The 23,823-nt window shown below is 45.2% G+C and overlaps 4 protein-coding genes and 1 long non-coding RNA gene across 8 annotated transcripts in view; 3 read left to right on the plus strand and 2 right to left on the minus strand.

Annotated features, from left to right (window-relative positions):
* exoc6b (exocyst complex component 6B) overlaps nt 1-1,699 on the minus strand; it is a 63,183-nt gene extending 61,484 nt beyond the window's left edge. The window contains exon 1 of the mRNA XM_062383536.1: nt 1,476-1,699. Within this exon, the coding sequence (XP_062239520.1) occupies nt 1,476-1,564 (89 nt within the window). The 5' untranslated portion in view covers nt 1,565-1,699. The remainder of the gene's footprint in view (nt 1-1,475) is intronic.
* A 564-nt stretch (nt 1,700-2,263) lies between these two features.
* tkfc (triokinase/FMN cyclase) lies at nt 2,264-6,845 on the plus strand. Its single transcript, XM_062383629.1, has 17 exons — nt 2,264-2,346; nt 2,829-3,018; nt 3,090-3,194; nt 3,400-3,587; nt 3,669-3,747; nt 3,836-3,925; nt 4,123-4,157; nt 4,247-4,331; nt 4,479-4,568; nt 4,669-4,785; nt 4,883-5,002; nt 5,137-5,274; nt 5,381-5,487; nt 5,566-5,672; nt 5,849-5,882; nt 6,027-6,119; nt 6,221-6,845. The coding sequence occupies exons 1-17, from the start codon at nt 2,341-2,343 to the stop codon at nt 6,377-6,379; spliced, it is 1,743 nt and encodes a 580-aa protein (XP_062239613.1). The 5' UTR covers nt 2,264-2,340; the 3' UTR covers nt 6,380-6,845.
* A 260-nt stretch (nt 6,846-7,105) lies between these two features.
* Nucleotides 7,106-14,480, plus strand: si:dkey-9k7.3 (circularly permutated Ras protein 1). Of its 2 annotated transcripts, XM_062383861.1 has the most exons (19): nt 7,106-7,185; nt 7,282-7,363; nt 7,916-7,967; nt 8,172-8,225; nt 8,694-8,825; nt 8,904-9,076; nt 9,235-9,432; nt 9,813-9,857; nt 9,960-10,049; nt 10,482-10,633; nt 10,731-10,812; nt 10,896-11,011; nt 11,103-11,187; nt 11,807-11,913; nt 12,130-12,242; nt 12,474-12,585; nt 13,205-13,345; nt 13,457-13,550; nt 14,086-14,480. In XM_062383861.1, the coding sequence occupies exons 3-19, from the start codon at nt 7,916-7,918 to the stop codon at nt 14,209-14,211; spliced, it is 1,872 nt and encodes a 623-aa protein (XP_062239845.1). In that variant the 5' UTR covers nt 7,106-7,185; nt 7,282-7,363; the 3' UTR covers nt 14,212-14,480. The 2 variants fall into 2 exon arrangements, with proteins under 2 accessions (XP_062239845.1, XP_062239846.1); XM_062383862.1 differs by lacking the exon at nt 7,282-7,363 and having other exon boundaries at nt 7,124-7,185.
* Nucleotides 14,481-14,822: 342 nt separating this feature from the next.
* LOC133949840 (uncharacterized) lies at nt 14,823-21,782 on the minus strand. The gene is made up of 4 exons (XR_009920197.1): nt 21,597-21,782; nt 18,525-18,610; nt 15,434-15,518; nt 14,823-15,149 (listed from the first exon to the last, which is right to left on the minus strand). It is a non-coding gene; the product is annotated as an uncharacterized LOC133949840 (long non-coding RNA).
* LOC133949838 (zinc finger protein RFP) lies at nt 17,050-22,912 on the plus strand. 3 transcript variants are annotated; one of them, XM_062383864.1, is made up of 16 exons: nt 17,050-17,180; nt 17,592-17,714; nt 17,916-18,057; nt 18,344-18,614; nt 19,181-19,329; nt 19,464-19,568; nt 19,663-19,737; nt 19,838-20,071; nt 20,156-20,303; nt 20,466-20,513; nt 20,673-20,699; nt 20,779-20,843; nt 21,007-21,117; nt 21,421-21,539; nt 21,917-22,013; nt 22,107-22,912. In XM_062383864.1, the coding sequence occupies exons 3-16, from the start codon at nt 17,917-17,919 to the stop codon at nt 22,257-22,259; spliced, it is 1,743 nt and encodes a 580-aa protein (XP_062239848.1). In that variant the 5' UTR covers nt 17,050-17,180; nt 17,592-17,714; nt 17,916; the 3' UTR covers nt 22,260-22,912. The 3 variants fall into 3 exon arrangements, with proteins under 3 accessions (XP_062239848.1, XP_062239849.1, XP_062239847.1); XM_062383865.1 differs by lacking the exon at nt 17,592-17,714 and having other exon boundaries at nt 17,051-17,180; XM_062383863.1 differs by lacking the exons at nt 17,050-17,180; nt 17,592-17,714 and having other exon boundaries at nt 17,735-18,057.
* Nucleotides 22,913-23,823: the final 911 nt, after the last annotated feature.

Genomic DNA, 23,823 nt, shown 5'->3' on the forward strand with positions numbered 1-23,823 from the left:
CAGGTTAAGGAAGCTGAGGATCTACATATTCAAACAGTAATGACCTGATCGAAGTCACAACACACAGTCAGGTCACTGTCACCTTGACCGATCAGTGTTGTGAGTCTGTAATGTGATTTGTTTTGTTACAAAAAATGGAGGATGCTAGCAAGCGAATTCAGTCCGAGCGATCAATCACGACTTCAAAGCATCTGAGAAGAAAACGAGATCAGAGGACAGAAGACGAGCGAGTGGTCGTGTTGATGGCATCTCTAACGAAGAATACAAATATCTTTATATACGTGAAATCAGAAAGACAACGAGATCTGAGTGCTTTAAGCGATTTAGGCTGACGCAGGTGTCGATGTGCTGTAAACAAAAAACATGTGATTTCCATGTGTGATACACATCTGACCAGGACAATGACCTGCTGCTTCTGCAAATGTGAAAGACAAACTCTGTTAGATGGTTAATCTTCTAATTAAACTGTGTTGTCTCTGTGTCTTCACATGCATGTCAGCAGAGACAGAGGACTGGGACCCGCTTCACATCCGAACCCAGCTGCACGGAGAACAGACTCCAGGGATGTGAAACCATGAAGCTGGCACCACACACACACACACACACACACACACACACACACACACACACACACACACACACACACACACACACACACACACACACACACACACTAACAGGGAGAGAGGCACGAACAGAAAAGTCTTTCAGCTCTGCAAGGGAAGTTTCCTCTGAATTATTGAGCAACAGCAACAACACATTTCCAAGCAACACACACACAACCAGTGCCTGTGTGTGTGTGTGTGCGTGTGCGTGTGTGTAATGCTGAATTATCCCGGGGGGGGGGTTGGACTGTCTCATTCAGTGCACACAGGCTGCTGCACTTGACACTCCTTGATGGGAACGCATCCCAGCTGATGCTAATCACCTAGCGGGCTCGCTGCCCCTGAACCTGCCGGAGCTCCTCCAGGTGACAGTCACCGACACGAAGCACAGACGCTGCCCGACGAGCAAAGGGAAGCTTCGCCACCACAGACAACCTCAACTCCCCCTGCAGCTTCTGCCACCACTGAGCAGAATGTCAATGAGTTAGCCGAGTTAGCTAGCGTTAGCATGAGTTACTGAAATCCCCCCACCCCCCTCCGGACAAGTTGATAACAAATAAAAGTGTAACAAGCAGAAAGTTGAGTAAAATAGAAATTAAGCTGAAGATGAAGTTAAATGATTAAACTCAGATTGAATGTTTACACGCTGCGTCATTGTTTTAACGAGCTACAACTAGTGTTTGCTAAAGTTAGCAGGTTAGCTGTCCGACAATGGGCGCACGCTGGTTAAAGTTTGGACCCAGCCTGTGGAGCGTTGGGGGAGTTGCTAACTCGGAGCTAGTCGCGCCAGCGGGGGTCCAGCTGCTCTCCCCGGGGAGGGGCACCGGGCAGCAGCCGGAGGGGAGGCTGTCGGCGCGGGGCTCTACTCACCGGAGGGTCGGTCCGATGCAGTTGGAGTCGGTGCTCTCTATCTCCCGCAGGATGCGTTCATGTTCGGCGGCTGTCTCCATGCTCGCCATCCTGCATGTTGCTGTGGACGGTTCCGAGCTGAGCCGAGCCGAACCGAGATGAACCGAGATGTACCGAGCCGAGCCGAGCCGAACGTACTGACCGTGCACGGTGCGTGTGAGGGTTGGCTCGTTGTGGTTACAGAGCAGCAGGAGAGAGCGGTGTTAACTTGTGGGGGGAAAGGGGCGGGGTCGTGTGTTGATGGGCGGAACAACCGGAAGTGCAAACACCTGAACAACGCTAAATAAATATGATTATGGTATTGATAAAACTATAAAATACACAAAGCCCTATATCTATTTTAATGTGTTTATATTTATATATAGGATAATTATGTTCATATATAAATAGTAAAATCCCACTTAGTACTATGTATATATATATATATATATATATATATATATATATATGTTGTACTTTAGAACACTAATATTATTTTAGATATTTTGACAGTTATTAACTTACCGGAAACGATAAAGTGAGAATAAGAGCTCACCTGCACCTGAGGTTCATACGTTCAGTGTTTCCTCTATTCCTTTTCAAAACAAAACAACTAACCAGCCACCTGGCCTCAGTTTATGCTAATTTCGTATTTTTAATCTACCATCTATCTGCGTATTCAATGTATCTCCACTATTCTAAGCCTTAGTGGTATAATAATACCAATTCGTTTTCATGTTTTACGTTTAGATCAATTACATGCTTTTATTCTGCAGGCAACACGCACTACGTCCGCCGTCCCGCTAGCTGAACGCTGTTCCTGCTCGTGAGAGAACAGAAGCGAGAAATGGAGGTAAAGCAATAATAATTATGACTTTTAAACACGTTAGAGTTTAAAGAGTGAACGGATTACAGAAGTCACGTGTGTGTGAGACTGTGAATCTGTGAGTCGTCGCCGCCATGATGGAGGACAGTGTGTTTACAGCAGGACTCATTCAGAGAGATCAAAGTCCACAACAGTGAAGATTAAAGTGTAATGTTGCTGCACATGAAACTTTATTGTTTTATCATTTATGTTTATTCAGCTTAAAGTAAACTTGTATTTATGTGTGTGTATTTCTGCAGAATGAGCAGTGTCTATATAACACACACACACACACACTGACACATTATTATTACTGTTTCATTTATGTTAACAGTTAAATCTTAGTTCATATTACACTTTATGTACTTTCATGTATATATATATATATATATATATATATATAAACCACCACAATAAATCATAAACTGTGTGTGTATGCTGTGACTTGTGTGTGTGTGTGTGTCCTTCAGCCCCAGAAGAAGTTGATCAACTCGGTGGAGGGCTGCGTGGACGAGGCCCTGTGCGGCCTGGTCCGGGCCAGCGGGGGCCTCTCTCTGCTGGAGGGCCACAGGGTCGTGCTCCGGTCCGACCTGGAGGCTCTGAGGGGCAGAGTGGCCCTGCTGTCGGGGGGAGGGTCGGGACATGAGCCGGCACACGGGGGTAAGTCCTCTTTAAATCGTCTCATCAGCATTTATCTCTCACACTTTAATCTCCCGGCCTCGTGTCTGCAGGTTATGTGGGTGCAGGGATGTTGTCGGCAGCAGTCGCAGGTGGAGTGTTTGCATCACCACCACCGGCCAGCATCCTGGCTGCCATCATGTCTTTGCATACTGCAGGTGATGTACTCCTAATGCACAAGCTTGGTTTTATGTCATTTTATTTACTAAATGCATGTTAATACACTCAACTCCGGACATTTTCCTGAACTTGTCCTGCAAGCCCTCTTATAACATGTCCAAGTGAGTCCATGTGACGTGAACCTGGAAGAGTACAAACATAACCTCATGGGCGGAGGTGATGATAACCCTCCTCCCTCCACAGGAGCCTCCGGGGTCCTTCTCATCGCGAAGAACTACACCGGCGACCGCCTCAACTTCGGCTTGGCTGCAGAGCAGGCCCGTAACCTCGGAGTGGCTGTCGACATGGTGGTCGTGGCCGAGGACTGCGCCTTTGACCGACCCGGTAAGGCCGGGAAGAGAGGCCTGTGTGGAACCGTCTTTATACACAAGGTAAACGACAGAGTCAACTACAAGAGTTAACTAAACAAAGAATAAAATTAAAATCTTACCGTCCCACACACTTCCTGTCAGCTGGCAGGTGCGTTGGCAGAGGAAGGCTCCTCATTGGACCACATCGTCGCCAGGTTGACAGAGGTTTTAAAGGGGGTCGGTGAGTTTCTCCTCCTCATTCCCTCACTGCTCCGTCTTTATCGGGAGGCTTTTCCCCAAGTTAAACATTCTGTCTGTTTGTTCTGCAGGTTCGCTCGGGGTGAGTCTGTCTCCGTGCAGCGTCCCCGGCTCCCTGCCCTCATTCGACCTGTCCCCAGGAGACATGGAGCTGGGTCTGGGTAAGAGACAGAGGGAGCAGGATCAATACTGGATCTCAGATCAGATATCAACTGTTTAGGTTCATTTTGTTGATCAGCAAATTGATGAAATGGGGCAAATATAGCAAACTGTGAACTAAATGTTTACTCAAATATCACATTGAAAGCACATGTAGCCGTCTCTTAATGTTCACCTCCATCTTCCATCTTGTTTTCAGGCATCCACGGTGAACCTGGGATTAAAAGGTCAAAGGTGAACCAACGACACAAACCTACATCTACTTTGTGTTTGATTCCATTGACTCTGTTTCTCTTAAGTTATGAGTTCTAACTGTTAATCAGGTGACTTCAGCAGATGAGGTAGTGAAAACCATGATCGATCACATGACCAACCCTGACAGCCAATCGTGTCTGCCGCTGAAATCAGGTACACTCAATTTTAACGTATTATTACAGTTAGTGAGTTTTAGTGTCAACGGACAGTGTTTATTTAACGTGTGTGTGTGTGTGCGTGTGTCTGTGTGTGTGTGTGTGTGTGTGTGTGTGTGTGTGTGTGTGTCCTTCAATCGTACAGGAGACAATGTGGTTGTGTGTGTGAACAACCTCGGAGCTCTGTCTTGTCTGGAGATGGCCATTGTTACTCGAGCTTCCATCACCTGTCTGGGTAAGTGGTGTTTTTGTGTGTGTGTGTGCGTGTGCGTGTGCGTGTGCGTGTGCGTGTGTAACCATTGAGGATGCTGTGGAATGTGTCTCCGTGGTTACAGAGAGTCGGGGCGTGGCGGTTGCCAGGGTGATGTCTGGCTCCTTCATGACATCACTGGAGATGGTGGGCGTGTCCCTGACCCTGATGCGAGCTGACGAGGACACACTGAGACTCTTTGGTGAGCGCACTCACACAAAGTTTGTTTGTCTGTTCTTGTCATGACCCCCCCCCCCCCCATTCTCCAGCCTTCATGAAAAGTCCCTTATCCCAAACAGACGCTAAGACTAGCGCCCCCGCCTGGCCAAACCTCAGCAGTGTGCATGTGAGCGGACGCAGCTACATCTTGGCTCCTCCCACCATGGACACACAACCGCAGGACGATACACACACTGAAGGTTGGTTTTCATGTTTACAAGATGAGGGGACACTTCCTGAGAGAATTAGAGACATTAATATATATTTTTTAAGAAAGAAGGGAACGTTTTTAGTTGATTTAGCTGTTTTGGTTGTTTTATTTTTTCCCGTCCAGGTTCACTGAGTCCTGTGATGCTCAAAGCGTTAGAGTCAGTTTGTTCCACACTGTTGGACAAACAGGAGGAACTCAACTCCCTGGACCGAGCTGCCGGGGACGGAGATTGCGGTAACACTCATGCGCAGGGGGCCAGAGGTAAGAGTGGAAAAAGTTCAAACTGCACATAATGATATAAGACCCCCAAAATAAGCTTGTTTGATTGATAACGATTTTTTTGCAATTTGTAAAAATGTCCATTCAGCCATTCAGGAGTGGCTCCGGGGTCATGTGGTCCCAGGCTGCCCCGGGAAACTCCTCTCAGTCCTCGCTGGATTGGTTCAGGAGAAGATGGGCGGGTCCTCAGGGGCTGTAGGTTTTAAGTAATAGATATAAAACAGTTGTTTCACAGCGACCAGCGTCTAACTCGCCTCCTTGTGTCTCACTCAGCTCTACAGCCTGTTCCTGACGGCAGCGGCTGGTCATGTGGCCGAGGGGCGGAGCGACGCTGCAGCCTGGGCGAGTGCAGTGCATGCTGGGACGCAGGCGATGAGGAGGTGCGCGGGGGTTCGACACGTGCAGGAACTGTCAATCAATTTATTCGATTTCTTTTCATCCATTGATCCAAAACATTTACAATAATAACTGAAGAAGTTTCTGCAGTGAATTCCTAGAAGATAATCAATTACTTTATACAGGTAACTTAACATCTTACTATTTGAATGTCTTCCAGATATGGGGGGGCTGATGCTGGAGACAGAACGATGGTGAGTTTTCTATATTACTTCTCATGCATCTCTTTTATTTTGAAAGGGGTATTTCCTGGTTGATGATACTGTTATTTGGGCCCCGCAGCTTCATTTATTAAACAACAGTTTTATCTTTAAACATCTGGTTCTCTTCCTCCACAGCTGGATGCTTTGTTTCCTGCTGTGGACGAGTTGATGAAGCTGACCACAGCTCCACCTGGTGGACAGATGGTCATACTGCAGGCTGCAGTGCAGGTATAGTAACTCATGGTAAACTAGAGATTATCAGATAATTATTGTTATAATTAACAACTGTCTTCCCTGACTTGCCGACCTTCTTCCCTGTGTCGTCCTAGAAAGCGGCCTCGGGGGCGGAGGCCACCCGTGACCTCACGGCGAGGGCGGGGCGGGCCAGCTACATCGCGGCCGAGCGGGTCACCCTGCCCGACCCGGGTGCCGTGGCCGTAGCCGCCATCTTGGGAGCTGTGTTGGAGTCGCTGGAGGGGCGAAAGTAAAACAGCCACATGACTACAAACAGAACAACACTAGCACGCCTCAGTCACTTCTTACACACACACACAGACACACACACACATTAATGCATCATGTCTGCCGTACGTGGCCGATCACAGAGTCTAGTGGGTCAGGGGTCATCGGCGCCGCTCAGTGTGATGGTGACTGGTTTGAAAGAAGCCACAGCCGGTTTTCCCCTGATCCTCGCTGGGTGCAGCCACCTCATTCCCCGGCGCTGACACGGTGCCGTGGTCATGAGGTGCAACCTGTTCCACTGAGGTGCATTTTGATCTCAGTCACTTTGGAGCCAGGTGACGCGTGAACTCACAAACAGCTGGTGAAACCGGTTCCAGGGTTGAAGCCTCACCTACCCGTTGAATGGCTTTGATTTAAAGATGAATTTGTGAATGGATTGAAAAACACTTTCTTAATTAATTCTGACTAATAAATGAATTGTTTTTACACAAATGTGAGTTGTGTGGTTGTGTTTTTTTGCACCTTTTCATTCTACACACGTGATTTCCCCCCTGAGAAGGTCAGAGGTCAGCATCTGGCTCGTTCAATAGAGCTGAGGTTTGACGTTTTTTTCTTCTGATCAAAACATCAGCAGCTTCTTATTCTCTTTTTCCTCCTTCTTTCAACTGTCATTTCTCATAAGTACCACTTCCTGACACGCAAATCACACACACACACACACTCACCGCTGCTTGCTCGACATTAAACACACCCACGGATTCACATAACAACCAACGAGCAGTAGACTTGCTTTCATTTTTTGCGAAACACAACCGCACACATCACCACCAAGGTAATTCTCTACTTGTTGTAATGTGTGTGTTTAAGGCTGCTACTGGCGTTTATGATTTTATTCATAACTGAGTTATTCTCTCAATGATTGATTTAGTGTTGAATGGAACGTCAAGGAAAAGGATCTGAGACGAGACGGAGGAAAACAAAACGTGACCTGAGCCTCTGAACGGGGAAAAGTGCGAACATTTAAAATACAAATACACAACTAATATAATGTAAATGTCCAGATTGAGTCCAGCTGTGTGTTTAAGCTCCGAGGGAAAAGAACGTTTTCACATAAAGTTGCTTGAAATCAACTAAAATCATGATATATATGTTTCTGCTGATTGAATCTCTGTCCCTCCTTTAACTTAATTAATTAATTAAGGTGGAGAATCTTATTCCTTTGCATTAAACTCATCTCGGTGCTGCTTCTTGATTTTATAGATATCATATGTTGTTTTTCACGCAGAGCCGTTCAAACAGGAAACGTCTGCTGTCACGTTTTTGACTCAAACATCTGTTAACAAAGGACAACAACAAAATTAAAGCTGCAGTCGCCACAGGGATAAAATAAACTGCTCCGAAGCCAGGAAGCTGATCTGGAGTCAGCACAGTGCCGATGTGTCATGTTTCTTTATCATGTGATCAGAACCACTGAACGTCAGGTTCATCGGAATGTAAATAAATCTGAAACGTACATTTAATTAACATATTAAAGGATGATTGTGTGTGTTCCTGCCTCTCAGATGGAGTTCGCCTGCAGCCATGTGGTGTGTAACTGGAGATCTGATGAAGCAGGTGACAGCTTTCAAATCATTTCCTCACTAATGTCACGAAAGTTTCTCAAAATAACCAAAGTTTCAGGAACATTTAAACTAAAACTTTGCTTATTACCTTAACATTTCTTTTGCAGCATTAAATACCTTTTTACTGAGTTATATTCTCTCTCTTAGTCATTGAGGGGATCACGTCTTTGACACTCATCATATTTCCTATTTTCAGCATCTACAGGTTTTCCTCCCATGAATCATGAATATGACAATGTAGTGAAAGAAGGTAATTGTCTCACACACTCACACACACACACATACACACACACACACACACACTTACACACAGGACTCATAAAGGTCAATGCATCGAAAAAAATGATGTTTTTCTGTTATTCGTGTTCTCAAGAGTCTTGGGGTAAAATAACAGGAAAGCAGTAACGGTTAATGTGTGTGTGTGTGTGTGTGTGTGTGTGTGTGTGTTTGTGTGTGTGTGGGTATGCTTAACAATTAAAAATACAGAGAAGCACAAGTAACACTTCAGCAGGGGAAAGTCCACACACACACAGACACACACACAGACACACAGATCTCACACTCTCGGCAGTTCAAAGTTTATTGTATCCACTTTATTTTAACCTCCTCGATATTGAGCTTAATGTTCCAGGTGATTAGATAATATAGATAAAAACTATTAATATAAAAAAAGACTAATAACTTTGATTGATATTAAAATGAGTTGTTCTGTCTCCAGCTCCTCCTCGTCCTCCTCCGGTGCCTCCTCCTCGTCTCAGACCTCGACCTCCTCCCCCCCCTCTCCCCCGGCTTCCCTCCATCAAGCCCAGACACGCTCCTGGCTCGCTGCCCCCTCCCCTCCCACCCAGAGGTGAGTTCACCCCCCTTCTCTCTCCCCCTCCTCTTCTCTCTCTCTCTGTTTCCTCATCCCTCTGTTCTGCTCCATCAGGGGACAAGATGGAGGCAGAAAACAGTTTGAAAGCCAACGTCAACATCGTGTCCCTGAGTGTTGGACAACTGGTCCACATCCAACCGGACACCGACCAGGAGGCCGTTCAGAGCCCAGTGCTTTGTGGGAAATGTAGTGCTGCCTTGTCATGTCTGAGTTCTCTACAGAGGAACGTGAGTCAGAATCGATTTCACTTCTTCATCCAATTTTCTGTTTTTCATTTTCTTTCTTTCGTTTTTGGCCTTTTTCCCTAAAAGTCGTGTTTTTTGAGTTGAAGGCGCTTTTCAATAAAAGGAGAATTTAAATCTCTCTCTCTTCTTCTTTTGTTCAGATGTGGATGTGTGAGTTTTGTGGAAGTGTGAACGGCGTGCACGTGGATGTGAAGGGAACGTGCACGGGTCAGTGCACGGCTGAGCACAGCGACGACCTTTACCTGCAGAGCCTGAGCGACGACGACTACCAGAACCTGGAGGACTCGCTGGTGGTCTTCTGTGTGGACATATCTGGCAGCATGAGCGTCACCACAAAGGTGTGTGTCTGTGTGTGTGTGTGTCTGTGTGTGTGTGTGTCCAAAACAAATCTACAAAAGCAGCCTCGGTTTTACACGCAAATTGCTGTTAGTCATTTTTTGGGAGTTTTTTCTCCGGATGATTAACTTTTGGAGATGATTGGTCAAAGGTCAAAGGTCACGGTGGACAAACCTTTTCCATGATATCCCAACTAAATTAATTCAACATAATAATAAGTGTATGTTGGAAGTAAAAGGTGTTTCATGTGAGTCTCAAATCATCTTCCTCTTCCTCTACCTCTTCCTCTTCCTCTTCCTCTTCCTCTACCTCTTCCTCTTCCTCTTCCTCTTCCTCTACCTCTTCCTCTACCTCCTCCTCTTCCTCTTCCTCTTCCCATCAGGTCCCATCAAGCTCTGCTCTCCCAGTGTACGTGTCCAGGCTGGAGGTGAGAGTCCTGCAGGAAGTTCTCAGCTGACGTGTTGATCACGTGTTGTTCAGTTTAAAACATGTAAGAAAACATGAATCTGTGTTTCTTGTGTCGTCACAGGGAATCCAGGATGCCCTCCAGAGGGCGCTGTCGTCCATGCTGCAGGATTCCCCACGAAGGAGAGTGGCACTGGTGACTTTCAGTGACGAGGCAGGAAAATAAAACTTCTCCATTTTAAAATAAACTTAAATTAGCAAATGTAATTAAATCATTGTTATTTTTATGCATCATTTTATATATTTATATTTTGTGGTTGATAGTATTAATAGTGGATAACGGTGATGTAATTATTCCATTGGCTCAGTCACGAAGGTTCATGTGACGGAAGAGAAATAAGAGAAATCACAACAACACAAACAAGTAACTCAAACAATAAATACAAAATAAAATATAGAAACTTTTTAAAAGAAGAAAGAACCAACAGATGGTTTCTTATGAAGGGAGATAAATGTTTAATCTGGTGTTTCATCGTGTCCAATCTTATATTAACCTGCTCGTTATTTTCAATTCTAATTTTCATTTTAGTGTTTGAACTGCTTTTATGTTAGCTCTAATTCTAACTCTCCATCGCTCTGTGACCAGGCCGTGATCTACGGTGATGGGACCAGTGTTCCCCTCACTCTCAGGGACTGGGCGCTGGTGGACTACGACCATATATGGGAGCAGGGTTCGGCCTACAGCGTCCCGCACTGCATCGCCGAAACCTACCAGCAGCTGGTGCAAAGAGTTAAAGAGTCGGTGTCACTGCTGTGTTTGTGTTTCTTATCTCGATCGCTGCCTCCCTGTGCTTCATGTCTCTGATCCCAGTTAATGTTAACGTGTGTAATCCAGCCTCAGGGAACACGGGGCCACGTGTCTCGGCCCGGCAGCGCTAGCCTCGGTTGCAATGGCGTCAAGGCACCCCGGGTCAAAGGTCAGCTAGTGTCCAAGCCTTTCATGATAGTTAGAATGAGGTTGTGTGAACCGCTGCTGATGGACACTGCCGGTTTGTTGCAGGTGATTTTATGCACCGACGGCCGAGCCAACATCGGACTCGGGGAGATGGAGCAAACGTCTTCTCTGCTGATGGCACATTTCTACAGACGGCTGGCTGAGCAGGCTGTGGACAGTGGGTGAGGACATGAAGGACTTTCACATGGAATCTATTCAAATCCTATAAATAAAGAAAAAGTTAATCTTTGTTTCTTTCTGTTCTTCTGCAAGAGTCATAATATCAGTGATGAGCTTTGAAGGGACGGACTGTCGCTTGGCCGATGTCGGGAGACTGGCAGACACGACAGGAGGAAGGGTGAGCACATACAGTACATATACATATAGTACATGCTTGTGCAGTACAAATACATACAGTACATATAGATATAGTACATGCTTGTGCAGTACAAATACATACAGTACATATAGATATAGTACATGCTCGTGCAGTACAACTGGCACTAAGAAACCAGCTTTAACCATTACTGGACTTAAAGCACTGGTTGTAGTTAAAGCAACACTGTGTAGCTTTAGCTGAGCAGTGGCAACAGCGCCCCCTGGAGCCACGAGTCTTACAGGATCCCTCTGTTCATGCCGTCACTGCCAACAGACACATTGGTTTCTATAATCCCAGCTACAGCCCAGTGGTTTTATCCCCTCAACCAGTTGGAGGAAAGGGCTGGTCTCCCTATTACCAGTCAGCAAACCATCAGAAAATGGTGTAACGTTGCAATCACAACAACAACAACAACACACAGTCAGTAAACAAACCAGAGGGCGGGATCGTGATCTGTAAACAAGGAGTCCGGCTGCACCAACACAAACCAACACACTGATGCTTCTGGGTGTTCTGATGATTTAAGAGACATCAATTTAGACTCAATTTAAAACAGATACTGACCCTGGATCAGTTATGAACTTCTTCTCCTGCTCAGGTGAACATCGTGTCTATTGGTACCATAGCGACGGAGATCCAGTCAGCCTCCTTGGACAACGTCCTGGCAACAGGAGTCACAGCAACACTGGTGGCTTGTGATGGAATGTGGGTGATGACTCACACTGAGGTTACACAAAACAAAAAGAATACACAAATTCATTTCCTTTTCATGAGCATCCATTCATGTGTTTCTTCTTTATCTGCATGAAGACTTGAGGTTTCTACTTTCTACTTTACTCTCTCTCTCTCTCTCTCTCTCTCTCTCTCTGTGTCTCTCTCTCTCTGTCTCTCTCTTTATACTCTCTCTCTCTCTCTCTCTAGTTACTTCCCCGACGAGGATGAAGGCGACCACAAGCTGGTGAGAGAGATAGGGAACGTGACCACCGGGCTGCAGATCACGTTCCAGTTCGCGGTCAAGCCAGAGTTCACGGAGGGTGAGGCCGGCTGATAAGCTACACAAACACAATCTGCATTTACTGAAAGTGTGTAACGTGTGTTTGCACGACGGGGCTGTGAGCTGCAGAGACGAGAGGGTTTGTTCTGTGGAGCAGCCTGCCATCAATTCACACTGAAGAACATAAACTGTGGAATAACAAATGTGTAAAGGTGTGAAACGAGTTGTTGTTTAAAGATATTGTGTGTTTGTGTTTGTGTGTGTGTGTCAGTCTTCCTTCAGAGGGACACTCTCCCTTTCCAGCTCCAGTTGAGCTTCAAGACCAGAGATCAGCAACGAGTCACTCGCATCATAACCAAGCGACGACCTGTGACCTCCTGCAGGTGAAGAACCAGAGTCTAAGCTCCTTATCAGTAATATAATAAATAAGTATCTGCTTCCATGTGTTTTCAAAATAAAACAGAAATATGAATATAGGTTGTAAAAGCTCAAAAAAGGTTAACCTTGTGAAAAATAGTCATTCTTTAGATTAATGTTGTTATATTATAAGAATGTGTTTACTCTGTATAATGTTGTCGTGACTGAATAGAAAAAGATGTTACATCATAGAGAGGACTATCCTGTCAAATATAAAGTATCTGAATATCTATATACTATTATATCACACTGCTGCAAGATACTGTCAAAAGCATCATGACTACGAGAAAATACTATTAGCGGAAATAAAGCATGAAAGCACAATCTGTATTTTAAACTCAAACAAAGCTAATCTACAGAAAAAGTATAATTTTGAGATTAATGTCTTAATATTATAAGACTAAAGTTGTATCATCATGAGTATAAAGCCCTTATTGAGAGGAAAGTTGTAATATTTGATTTATAATTGATTGATAATATAAAATCTACGTTTGAAACTTGAGCATCAGGTTTGTGATCTGCTGTAATCGGGTCATTTATAGATTTTGTTCCCTCGTCTTTGTCTCGTCTCCGGTCGGCCTGAAGTCGGGTTGGTGCCGGTAGTTTCAACATGGCGGTGCTCGGCGTGCACGGCGCTCAGCTCTGTGCCAGTCTGACGATGGAGGGTCGAGTGCAGGACGCACAGAAGCAGCTGAAAGCTCAGCAGGACCTGCTGACACAGATCAGGTAGGGTCTGACCTCTGAACCATCTCCCTCCACACAGGGTATCAACTTACATGTGGCGTGTTTGTGTGTCTGTCTGTGTGTTGATGTTGTGTTTCTTTTTCTGCCCTGAAGTGAGCAAAGGCCGATCGCGACGCAGGAGAGGATCTACGGCAACTGGATGGACACCATGTCGACAATCTGTGATGACATCACGGCCGAGTCCCACGTAAACAATGAAGTCACATGATTCACATTTCAGATTCCAGGTTTTCATTCCGTAGAGGGAAGATTTATAGATTATCGTATTTAATAAAACTTTTAAAAAAATACTTTAAAATAGGTTAATTTGGAACAACACGTGAAACATGGATAAAACAGCTGTTTGCCCCAGATGTTTTCAGCCCTAATGCTAAGCTACGCTAGCCGGTTATTGTCTTCAGTTGAACAATATTTAACAAATGTACCACAGTCTTTTAAAAAGCTGCAATCAAACCCCTACTCAACAAACCAACCCTAGACCCAGAGTTTCAGCCAATTACAGGTCAATATCTAATCTCCCCTTCCTTTTAAGCTACGCTAGCTGGCTATTGTCTTTAGTTGAACAATATTTAACAAATTATAGTTTCTATCAGTAGGTGGGGATGTCTGTAGATATAACTTTTTATAAATATTTCCAGAATGGGTTTGTCTTTCCTCTCAGGTTTAAAACAACGTGTTCTTCGTCACGTGTGAATATATTAAAAACAGTTTCTTTGCTGCAGACGCTCTCGGACGAAGCCGCCGAGCTCATGTACCAGATGAAGAGAGCGACCAGCGTCTACAGCAGCAGCACAGCTCAGACCCCACAGAAACCCACGAAGAAGAAGACCTTCATGAGGAGGAAGTGAACGCGTCAGAGGACCAGAACCCAACTGAAAACTATGAGTGAAAACGTTTTGTGATTGAAAACCTCGAAGACTCATTATTCACTCCATTCAAAGTTAGAAAATCTCTTGAAGTTACAGATTCACACGTGAGAGATGAAAGCATCAGAGCTGGATGTTCGTGGAATTGATGACATGTCAGACCCGGGACGAAAGGGAGTTTGACTTCCCTCTTGAGTCACAAGAGAAATCAACCTGTGTTATATTTATATGGATTTCTGTTTTCCAGGAACAATTCTGTTTGTTTCACGTGAAATTAAAGACTTGACCCATCGTGTTAAATCTTCCAGCTTTTGTGACGTTTTCATTACTTTTAGCTTGAAAATTTAGCCAAATATTGGACATTTAGTCGTGTCTGACCAGCGCAGGTCAGGAAATATGATAAAATATGACTTCAAGTATCGTTGTTCAAGTATTGTTCTGAAAAGGCAGGCAGTTGAAATCAAACCCAAATGAGCCCTGACACTTACATATTGTTTATTTGTCTAAAACCAGATTTCTATACTTCTACCAACAGCAGATTGAACCCAGAGACACACAACAACTTGTTTCATTGCTTGAAGCTTTTATTTGCATTTGTTTATGAAGAAAAGCGTCTCCCTCGCCAGTATAAGCTCGCCCTTATACAATATAAGTATAAGGGCGAGTTAGAAGCATCAATTTAGTTTCCTCTTATTAAAGAGACACAGGAACTACAGACACAACCCAGCAGCTCCTGTGGATGTCACCTAGTTCCTCTGATGTAGAAATTGTTGCAGCGACTGTAAAGAGGTAAAAGGTGTAAAAACGAGATGGCAAAAAGCAAACACAAAGCAGAGTGTGTGTCTGTGTGTGTGCGTGCGCTTCATCCAACTCCAGGTTAAGATGTTCCTTTGGTGTCTCGTCGTCCCAGCAGTTTCTGCCTGTAAGAGAAACAAAGATGTCACCAAACGCAACAGAGCACAGCAGCACATCTTTAAAAAAGATCGTGATTAATGATGAATGTGATGACAGGTCCCAACGTGAAGCCAAAATATCTTGATCGCCCTATGGTGGCTGGCTGCAGTTCAGGTCATGAACCCGGCCTCCTCCATGTTGCCTCCATACTTCCCCGCTGCTATGACCACGCCCCTGATTGCGATAAACTCTATATGCATAGCATCACAGGTCATCAAAACAAAATACCGCTCAGGTCTCTGTGACTTACGGCCTTGGTTCATTTGGACGACAGTGCTTCTTCCCCTTGCTGTCAAATCTGCCGCAGTGCCGTCGCTCCACAGCCAGTTCCCCTCCTGAGCAAGAAATAACAATTGCAAACGTTGTCAAAAAATATATATACTGTATATATGAATAAATAAAGTTTGAACGACTGTACGGTGTAAAATTATACCACGCAAGGTTTGCTTTCATGCTCACGCATTTTCTCTGCAGTGAGGTATTTGATATTTGTAAAAACTGACGTAAAAAAAGTTACAGAACACAACCAAATGAATAACTCTATTCCAGATCCGATTACCTCAATGTTTTTAATTTGTTATCTTTGCATCAATGACCCAGAAGTTACGTGTGTTGAAACGTGTGTTGAACGTTGGTGTGTGTCTGTGGGAGTCATCGTGAAACCAGCACGTTAACACACACCTCGACAAACACAACTAGTCCTGTACTTGGGTTTTTAATCATCATGCGACATTATTACTGTGGATTAAATTTATATTCAAGATATTATATCACACTGCTGCAAGATACTGTCAAAAGTATCATGACATCAAGACGATACTGTTACCGCAAATAAAGCATGAAAGTACAATCTGTATTGTAGTGATTGACAGGTTAAAGAGATGTGATGTGATGCCAACCGGTTCTGTTCAATTCTTATCTAACTCTTAAATGATCCAGAGCCGGGATCGGCTGCAGCTCTATAACGGATGGATGGATTTAAAGTTCTCTAACGAGCTAAAGCACGATAATACTTACTTCTTCCTAAACTGAGTAAAACATTTGAAAAACCACCAAGACATTGGTTGTGTAGCGTTTTCTACAACCCGACATTTTCGAGGCGACCACAGAATTAGCCTTCGTCAACCACAACTTGATTACATCATTGGTTGGAGACGTTTCGTAACATCATCCTGTTCGGGTACGCGATGTCAGAGCTCGGCTTATCTCTCGTTCTGGATGTAGCGCTTCGCCGCTCGGAAGGAATGAGAAACGAGGACGCCAAACACAACAGACACACAAAAAACGCACACAACGAGCACAGAGTTGAAAGGGAATGAGGCGAAAAGACATTTTTCACAGATGGTGGGAAACGATAAAGAGCTAAATTTAGTTATTGTCCTTAAACTGCAGATTGTGATGAATTAACAAAGGAAACTTATCTATAAACAGATGAACTTTGTGCGTGAGTAGCTACAAGCATCTCGGGGCAGCTAGCTTGACCTTTGCTCCACAGAAGTTTATATGAACACACAGTCGAAGAAATTATCTCCTCAATTAATTTCTTCTAAACAGATTTGCATATTGATCCCATGAAACTCTATTCGACCCAACTGGAGGAAAGTTGAGCACAAAACGGAGAAATGTCGTTTTTTTATATATGTTTCATATAAAGAGACGTGGACCTTTGACCTACTCTCTGTGTGTGTGTGTGTGTGTGCGTGTGTGTGTGTCACTCCTCCAACTTAACCGCACTGAACCGGATAAAACTGCAACGAAGGTGAGAGGGCGTGGAGGGACTTTTGATTGGAAACTCACAACCCTCACAGACACAGACACACACCCACACACACCTATATAAATCACAGCCGGAGAAGCAGACGCACTTCACTGAGAGTTCGAGTCTAAAGATCAAGACACAGAAGATTTAAGCTTTTTGGATTCACCTGAAAACACTGAAACACCAACGACGATCTTCATCATCATCATCATCATCCTCATCTTCATCAACTGCACAGGTATCAGCCTCTAAGATTTTATTTCATATTTAAAGTCTAAGGATCTCAACATCATATCTTGTCCAACTGTTTACAAATCAAATATATCGAACACACTGTAGATTTTTTTTCTCGACTGGGTCATTGATTGATTATTTTCTATAAATTGTGAAATTTAACTCACAAAACTCACGAATCACAATTATCCTGAGGAACCAAGGTTAAGGAGATCTTCAGTGCTTTTAGAGCCTGACCTCTAATACCAGAGAGAACCTGTGAAGCTTTGTTTACTCCATTAACCTGCAAACACTTGAGGGACGCCGTGTTCAGGGAGCCTGTGGTTTATGCAGTTATCTAGAAAGATGTAAACAATTATATTATTAAATGAGCTCGTTGGACTTTTTATTCAAAACATCACAAAACCCTTTTCAGATTGTTGAAACACTCAAAAGCGTACGTGATGATCCACCACAGAATGTCTGCGCTCTTCATTCCTCAAATCTTCCGACCGTCCTAATCTGATCTGAGACAAGAGCAGAGATACCAGCCACGGAGGTTATGTTTCCACCCCCACCCCACCCCCCCACCCCCCCCTGTACGTCGGTTGTGAGCAGGATTATGGATAAAGTTGGTGGAAGGATGAGACGCGACGGATCCAGAGAGGAGATCATTTTCAAAACCTCCAGCAGATTTACACAGTTCAGCCGCGATAACAAACCTGTTAATACTGAGGTGATGTGGATTCTCCCCCTACAGGATGTCTTTATATGGCAGCTTCCTGTCGGACGAGCAGTTCCTGTGCTCCATCTGCCTGGACGTGTTCAGCAGCCCCTCGTCCACGCCGTGCGGCCACAGCTTCTGTATGGCCTGCATCAGCAGATACTGGGACGGATGCACGGTGAGTGTCCCTCCCTTCCTTCTTCCTTTTTATCCATCCTTTCTTCCTTCCTCCATTCCCTAAGTTTAAACTTAGGGAACTTCTTTCTTTCTTTTCTTTCACGCGCCTTCCTCCGTCTTTCATTTCTTTTGCTTGGTGTCTCTCATGTGCACTCTTTACATTATAAGACTCTAAATCCTCATTTAACCCTCAGTGTAAATGTAATGTATAATGAAATGTAATAATAACCCTCTCCACCTCTCTCCTCTCCTCTTCCTCATCCTCTCCTCTTCCTCTCCTCTGTCAGGTTTGCCAGTGTCCTCTGTGTAAGAGAACCTTCCCGAAGCGACCGGACCTGCAGATCAACCGGACGCTGCGGGAGATCACCGAGCAGTTCAGACACATGACCGGAGGAGGAGAAGGAGAAGAAGGAGGAGGAGGAGTGGAGACGGAGAAGAAGAGAGGAGGAAGAGGAGACGGAAACATACCTGATTATATATTAGATGAACTGAAGAAGAAGTTTCCTCGAGCGCTGCCGAAGTCGCCGGAGACGCTGGCGTGTGAGACCCGGTCACTGGGTAAGACAAAGACACGAGATCACATCAGCACACAGAGGCAGGAGACATTTTCCATCAGTGTCAATAATCAGTCAGATACCAAACAAATCAATTTCCACAAAGCTGGAGAACGTGAACCAGGGGAACAGGTGGTGCAGTCAGCTGAGGAGCAGCAGCTCTGACAGACGATCTCCTGTCAGCTGCAGTGACACATGACGGACCTCACGCAGATATGTTGCACAGCAGCAATCTTTACATGCACACGTGTGTAACAGAGAGAACAGTGGAGGGTCATGGGAAGGTCATGTAGCTCTGCAGGTATTTGATTCGATCTTTAACCAATCAGCTCCAAAACTTGATCATCTGGAGATAAACTACCAAATTTGATCCTCAACAAGTTTGGTGAAAGTCCGTCTGTGCTCTGTTGGGTTGTTTTGTACAAACACACACAGAGAAGTGAAGCCAAAGCATCTTGATCGCCCCCTGGTGGCTGGCTGCAGTATAGGTCACAAACAGCACATCGGATAAATGTTTGTGAGAGATGGTTTAAATCACTTCAGCTTGATTTCTCCTCTCGACCCCGTCAGAAAACTACCCCAACCCACAGGTGCTGGCCTCCTCGGCGCCGCCCCCCTCGCAGCTCTGCCCCCCCAGCAGCCGCATACGCTTCACCATGAGCGGGGTGGCGAGCAGCCAGAGCATCGCCATCTGTGGGATCCACAGCCGGGGCATCACGGTACGACTTCGTGGTTCTTTCTGATAGAGCTTGAACTAAGATGTCCTTTTTGTTGATCTGGATTTTAAACTGAGATAACGGTCTGACAGCACAACCCCCCCCCCCCCCCCACACCCCCACCCCCCCGACTACAGGTTTACTGTCGGACCGACCGCGTGGGCATCTGTCCCGACTGCGAGGGCGAGCAGCATCAGGGTCACGACACAGCGTCTGTGGAGGACGATTGGATGGGCACTAGGGTAGGAGGAGAGAGGGGGGGGGGGGGGGGGTAGAGAGAGAGGTTGGTTATTAATATAATCCTAATGAAATGTGTGTGTGTGTGTGTGTGTGCAGTCGCAGACCCAAGAGATGATCAGAGAGAGAATCAGGAAGATTGAAGAGATCAGAGCGTCAGTGAGTGAACTGGAGGTGAGACAGGCAGACACTAAATCTGACCCTGAATCAGTTCATGTTGAATCGCTCCAGCTGTTCTGGTGGTTAAACCTCCCACTCGTTTGTCTCTACCCAGTCGGCGGTGGAGCGAGAGACGGCCGGCAGCGTCCGCCTCTTCTCCGCCCTGGTGTCGGCCATCGAGCGCTCGCAGGCGCAGCTGATGGAGGTGATGGAGATGAGCTGGAGGGCGGCCGAGCACCAGGCCGACGCCATGATCCGGCAGCTGGAGCTGGAGGTGCAGGAGCTGCGCAGGAGAGAGAGCGCCCTGGCCTCGCTCGCCCAGTCCGACGACCCCAGTCACCGCGTCAAGGTCGGTGAGAGGTTTGACATTTGAATCTGATGATAGAAACATGAGGAGCTGCCGAGTCATTATATATTTCCACCTCCTTCCCAGACGTTCCACCTTCTCTCCACTCCCCCTCCCACCAAGGACTGGTCCGGCGTGTCGGTGACCTCTGACCTGGGATCAGGGACCATCTACAGGTCGCTGGTCGCTCTGCTGGAGAAGTTCCAGGAGGAGCTGAGGAACATCTCAGAAAAAGGTCTGTGAGTGAAACACAGGGACGGACTCATGAACCTCAGCTTCTTCTCTAAAGCCTTAAACAGAAACACAACCAATCATGAAGCAGATTCAAACTTTTCTCTCAAACTTCTTTTAGATTCATTTTGTTTTATAGATATTTTTGAATCTTGTTCCTGTCCAGGTTTTCCCGCCTCGGCTCTGGAGCCCAGTCCCGTCCGAGCGCAGCCACGTGAGTTAGACTCAAATCTCAGACACACACTATCCCACCTTAAACTGATTACACACACACACTCGACTCTAATGTGAAGATTCCACCTTAAATCAATTAAAGGTGTTCAATCTATAGAGTCTATCTGTAACATGTGAAACGTGGTCTGTGTCTCTGCAGGAATGAGGCGGATGCAGGAGTATGCACGTAAGTTTTATTCTCACAAACTCCACTCACGTCATGTTGTGGGTCAAAGTGTGACTCTGCACATTTCCCTTCTCCACAGTGAACGTGACTCTGAACGGAGACACCGCTCATCCTCGACTGATCGTGACCGACGACAAGAAGAGTGTGAGACGCTCGTTAGATCTTTGCAACACGTGATAACTGAAACCTCTGAGCCGGTGTTTAAAGGGAGATGTCAACAATCCACGGATACATTAGTTTGACATCGACGGTAGAAATTGTGTGTCGGTTTGTACGAAGTGAGTTTCTGATAGTCGTCACTCTGCAGGTGAGATGTGGCGACCGACACCAGCTGCTCCCTTACCACCCGGTGAGGTTCGACAGGGTCGTGTGTGTCCTGGGGAACGAGGTCATCTCTTCTGGGAGACACTACTGGGAGGTGAGACCAGCTCTGATCAGGAAGTGATTCCAAGCCTCTGCTCCGGCGACACCTAGTGGCCGGAGGAGTTACGTTCTCTGGACATACTTTTCATTTGAACACGATATCTCACGCTTTGACAGAATTTCTTCAAATTTGGCAAAATGTTAATTTACACTCACAGGTGAACTGATTAGGTTTGGGTGGTGAAAGGTCAAGGGTCACATAGCTTTTGCTTTTTCATAACCAATCAACATTTAAGATTATAATTACTTGTCACATGACTAAATGACACGTTTGATGACATAAATATGATGCTCGCAGGTGGAGGTGGGGGGGAAGACGGACTGGGATCTGGGCGTGGCCAGAAAATCCATCAACAGGAAGGGGAAGATCGACGTGACCCCGGAGAACGGATACTGGTTTCTCAGCCTCAGAAACAAGTGAGTGCGCGGAACCCACTGGATGATAAAGGATGAGATGAACGGTGGAATATTTACCCTCAGTTAAGTTTGTCGTCCAGGAAAGATGATCACAAACAGAAACAGTAGAGAAGGTCACACATGAAGAAGAAGAAGAAGAAGAAGAACTCAGGAACATGTGCAGGAGGACACAGAACACTTGGACTGACTGCAGGGGTCTACTGGTTGGAAACGCAGGGGCAGGAAACTGATCAGGGTCACAGGTGTGCCGTTTTAAAAGACAGGAAGTGTAAGATCTGACAAAATAAAACAGGAAATGGAACCTGGACGTCACCAAGTGAAGTTTGAGGACTAATTCCCTTTAACGTGTTTAACTTTTCTTTACTTTCTCTCCTCAGGAACAAATACGCCTTTCGCTCTGAGCCCTCCACAGACGTGTGCCTGACCCTCCGGCCTCAGAAGATCGGCGTGTTTGTGGACTTTGAGAAAGGACAGGTGCACTATGGGAAACATTTATCTTATCATAACAATATTCTCTCTTTATCTATAATTCCTCCCTCTCTCTCTCTCTCTTTCTCGGCCGTGCAGGTGTCATTCTACAACGTTGATGCTAAGATCCACATCTACACCTTCAGTGACCCGTTCACCGAATGCATCGTCCCGTTCTTCAGCCCGTGCACGAACAAATCCGGGAAGAACGAGGCGCCGCTGGTCCTCACCCCGGTGAACACCACGAAGTGACACAGGAAGGACACGGCTGGTTGTCTGTTCTTCTTCTTCACTGCCTGTGCACTGAAGTTTCCCTGTAGGAACATTCCTACTCTGGTTTAACATCTGGATGTGTATTGAATTATTCACTGATCTAATCCTCCAAATATCTGCATGTTTGTATTCAAATGTATTTTTCTGTTGATTTGAGCCTCAGAGGAAAAAATTGCTGATAATTTGCTCGTTTCCAGATTTAACATTAAAAGCCAGTTTAGCTTAGCTCAGCATAAAGGCTGTGGAAACCCTGTGAAATGTCCCCATACATAAACACAAACTGTAGTATGAACTGTAAAGACAATGCATTAGCAAGTTTTATAACATTACATCAAACTAATAAAGGTTTACTTCTGTATAAAATGTTATTTTCTCCTCCAAGGTAAAGTTCATTCTCCTCCCAAACAGGGTGTTCACTTCAGTAGGTTGAACACCAGGGGGCAGATGTGTCAGCCAAATTCATTTTAATTTCTCCAACTATTATAAATGTGCATTACTTTGTAATTCTACTCCTCTACATTTCACCTGGAAATAAACACAAAGTACTACTTGTTTCACTTGATTTATATTTGTATCAAACAGTAAATATGTTTAAAACAACAAACACAAGTTTATAAAATACAAAATTGTTAATAAAGTTTTTTTTGCTCTTTATTTCCTGTCTGTCTCAACCTGCCTACATAAATCCACTGATGCATTTAAAACATGCTCCTCATCTCGACCTCTTCTCATCTCTTATCACCAGAAGTGGATGAACCTGTTTGTTATGCTTCACCTCCTGGAAACAAAACGATTCGGTCATGTTTCTAAACCCCGGTGCATTTCTACTTTCTCCTGCTCCCCCCCCCCCCCCCCGGCTCCTTCAACCCGGCTCACACTCCCAGTCGAGACCCCAAACTCCCTCTGTCACATTGCCAAGAAATCAGATCAATCAAATGAGCGGCTCTGGATTAATGGGGCCCTCAGGCTCCACTTCTTCTGCAGCTCGGTCTCTTCTTGCTCGTCCACTTTTCACAGGGAATGAAAAGAATTCACTTCCTCGAGAGACGTTTAATCACAAGTTCGATGTCAGAGCGAGAAGCTGTGGGATGAGGCCCATTCATTAAAAACTGCTGTCTGTGTACGTTAATGCTGTTTTTCCTCTTTAGTGTGTATTTCAGGAAATCTTTTAAATCCTGTGCAAAGTGTTTTTCACTTCCTTGAACAGCGCTGTACAAATATTATTTATCATTATAGTAGAAATGTATCTTCTCACCTTTAATTTGAAATGTGTATATCTATACTCCACCACTTAATAAGTCCTTACAGTTTATCTATTTAGGAGGTTGACCTTACTACCGGGTGATTAGTGCCCCCCCCGCCCCGATGACAGGAGTGGATTGAAGAGGTGATGAAAACATTTGTTCGCTTTCCTGCTCGACTTGTCAGTGACTCTGTGTAAGAGTCACAGACAAGAGGCCTTGACTGACATCTCTAAAGCTTCGCTGTGGTTTCTCTTATTAATGTAAGCTTTACACAAACACAGACATTAACACCACACCCG

Source organism: Platichthys flesus, chromosome 24 (assembly GCF_949316205.1).
Source record: "Platichthys flesus chromosome 24, fPlaFle2.1, whole genome shotgun sequence".
Taxonomy (NCBI): Eukaryota; Metazoa; Chordata; class Actinopteri; order Pleuronectiformes; family Pleuronectidae; genus Platichthys; species Platichthys flesus.

What these genes read in the sequence shown, in the direction of transcription:
- LOC133949838 (XM_062383864.1), top strand. Translation starts at nt 17,917, where the DNA reads ATGTCTTTATATGGCAGCTTCCTGTCGGACGAGCAGTTCCTGTGCTCC. An exon ending in GTGTGAGACCCGGTCACTGG is followed by an intron (nt 18,615 to 19,180) that starts GTAAGACAAAGA and finishes CGACCCCGTCAG; the next exon opens with AAAACTACCCCAACCCACAG. An exon ending in GAGGAACATCTCAGAAAAAG is followed by an intron (nt 20,304 to 20,465) that starts GTCTGTGAGTGA and finishes GTTCCTGTCCAG; the next exon opens with GTTTTCCCGCCTCGGCTCTG.
- tkfc (XM_062383629.1), top strand. An exon ending in GAACCGTCTTTATACACAAG is followed by an intron (nt 3,588 to 3,668) that starts GTAAACGACAGA and finishes ACTTCCTGTCAG; the next exon opens with CTGGCAGGTGCGTTGGCAGA. An exon ending in GGACACACTGAGACTCTTTG is followed by an intron (nt 4,786 to 4,882) that starts GTGAGCGCACTC and finishes TATCCCAAACAG; the next exon opens with ACGCTAAGACTAGCGCCCCC.
- si:dkey-9k7.3 (XM_062383861.1), top strand. Translation starts at nt 7,916, where the DNA reads ATGGAGTTCGCCTGCAGCCATGTGGTGTGTAACTGGAGATCTGATGAA. An exon ending in CTGGTGCAAAGAGTTAAAGA is followed by an intron (nt 10,634 to 10,730) that starts GTCGGTGTCACT and finishes TGTGTAATCCAG; the next exon opens with CCTCAGGGAACACGGGGCCA. An exon ending in ACATCACGGCCGAGTCCCAC is followed by an intron (nt 13,551 to 14,085) that starts GTAAACAATGAA and finishes TCTTTGCTGCAG; the next exon opens with ACGCTCTCGGACGAAGCCGC.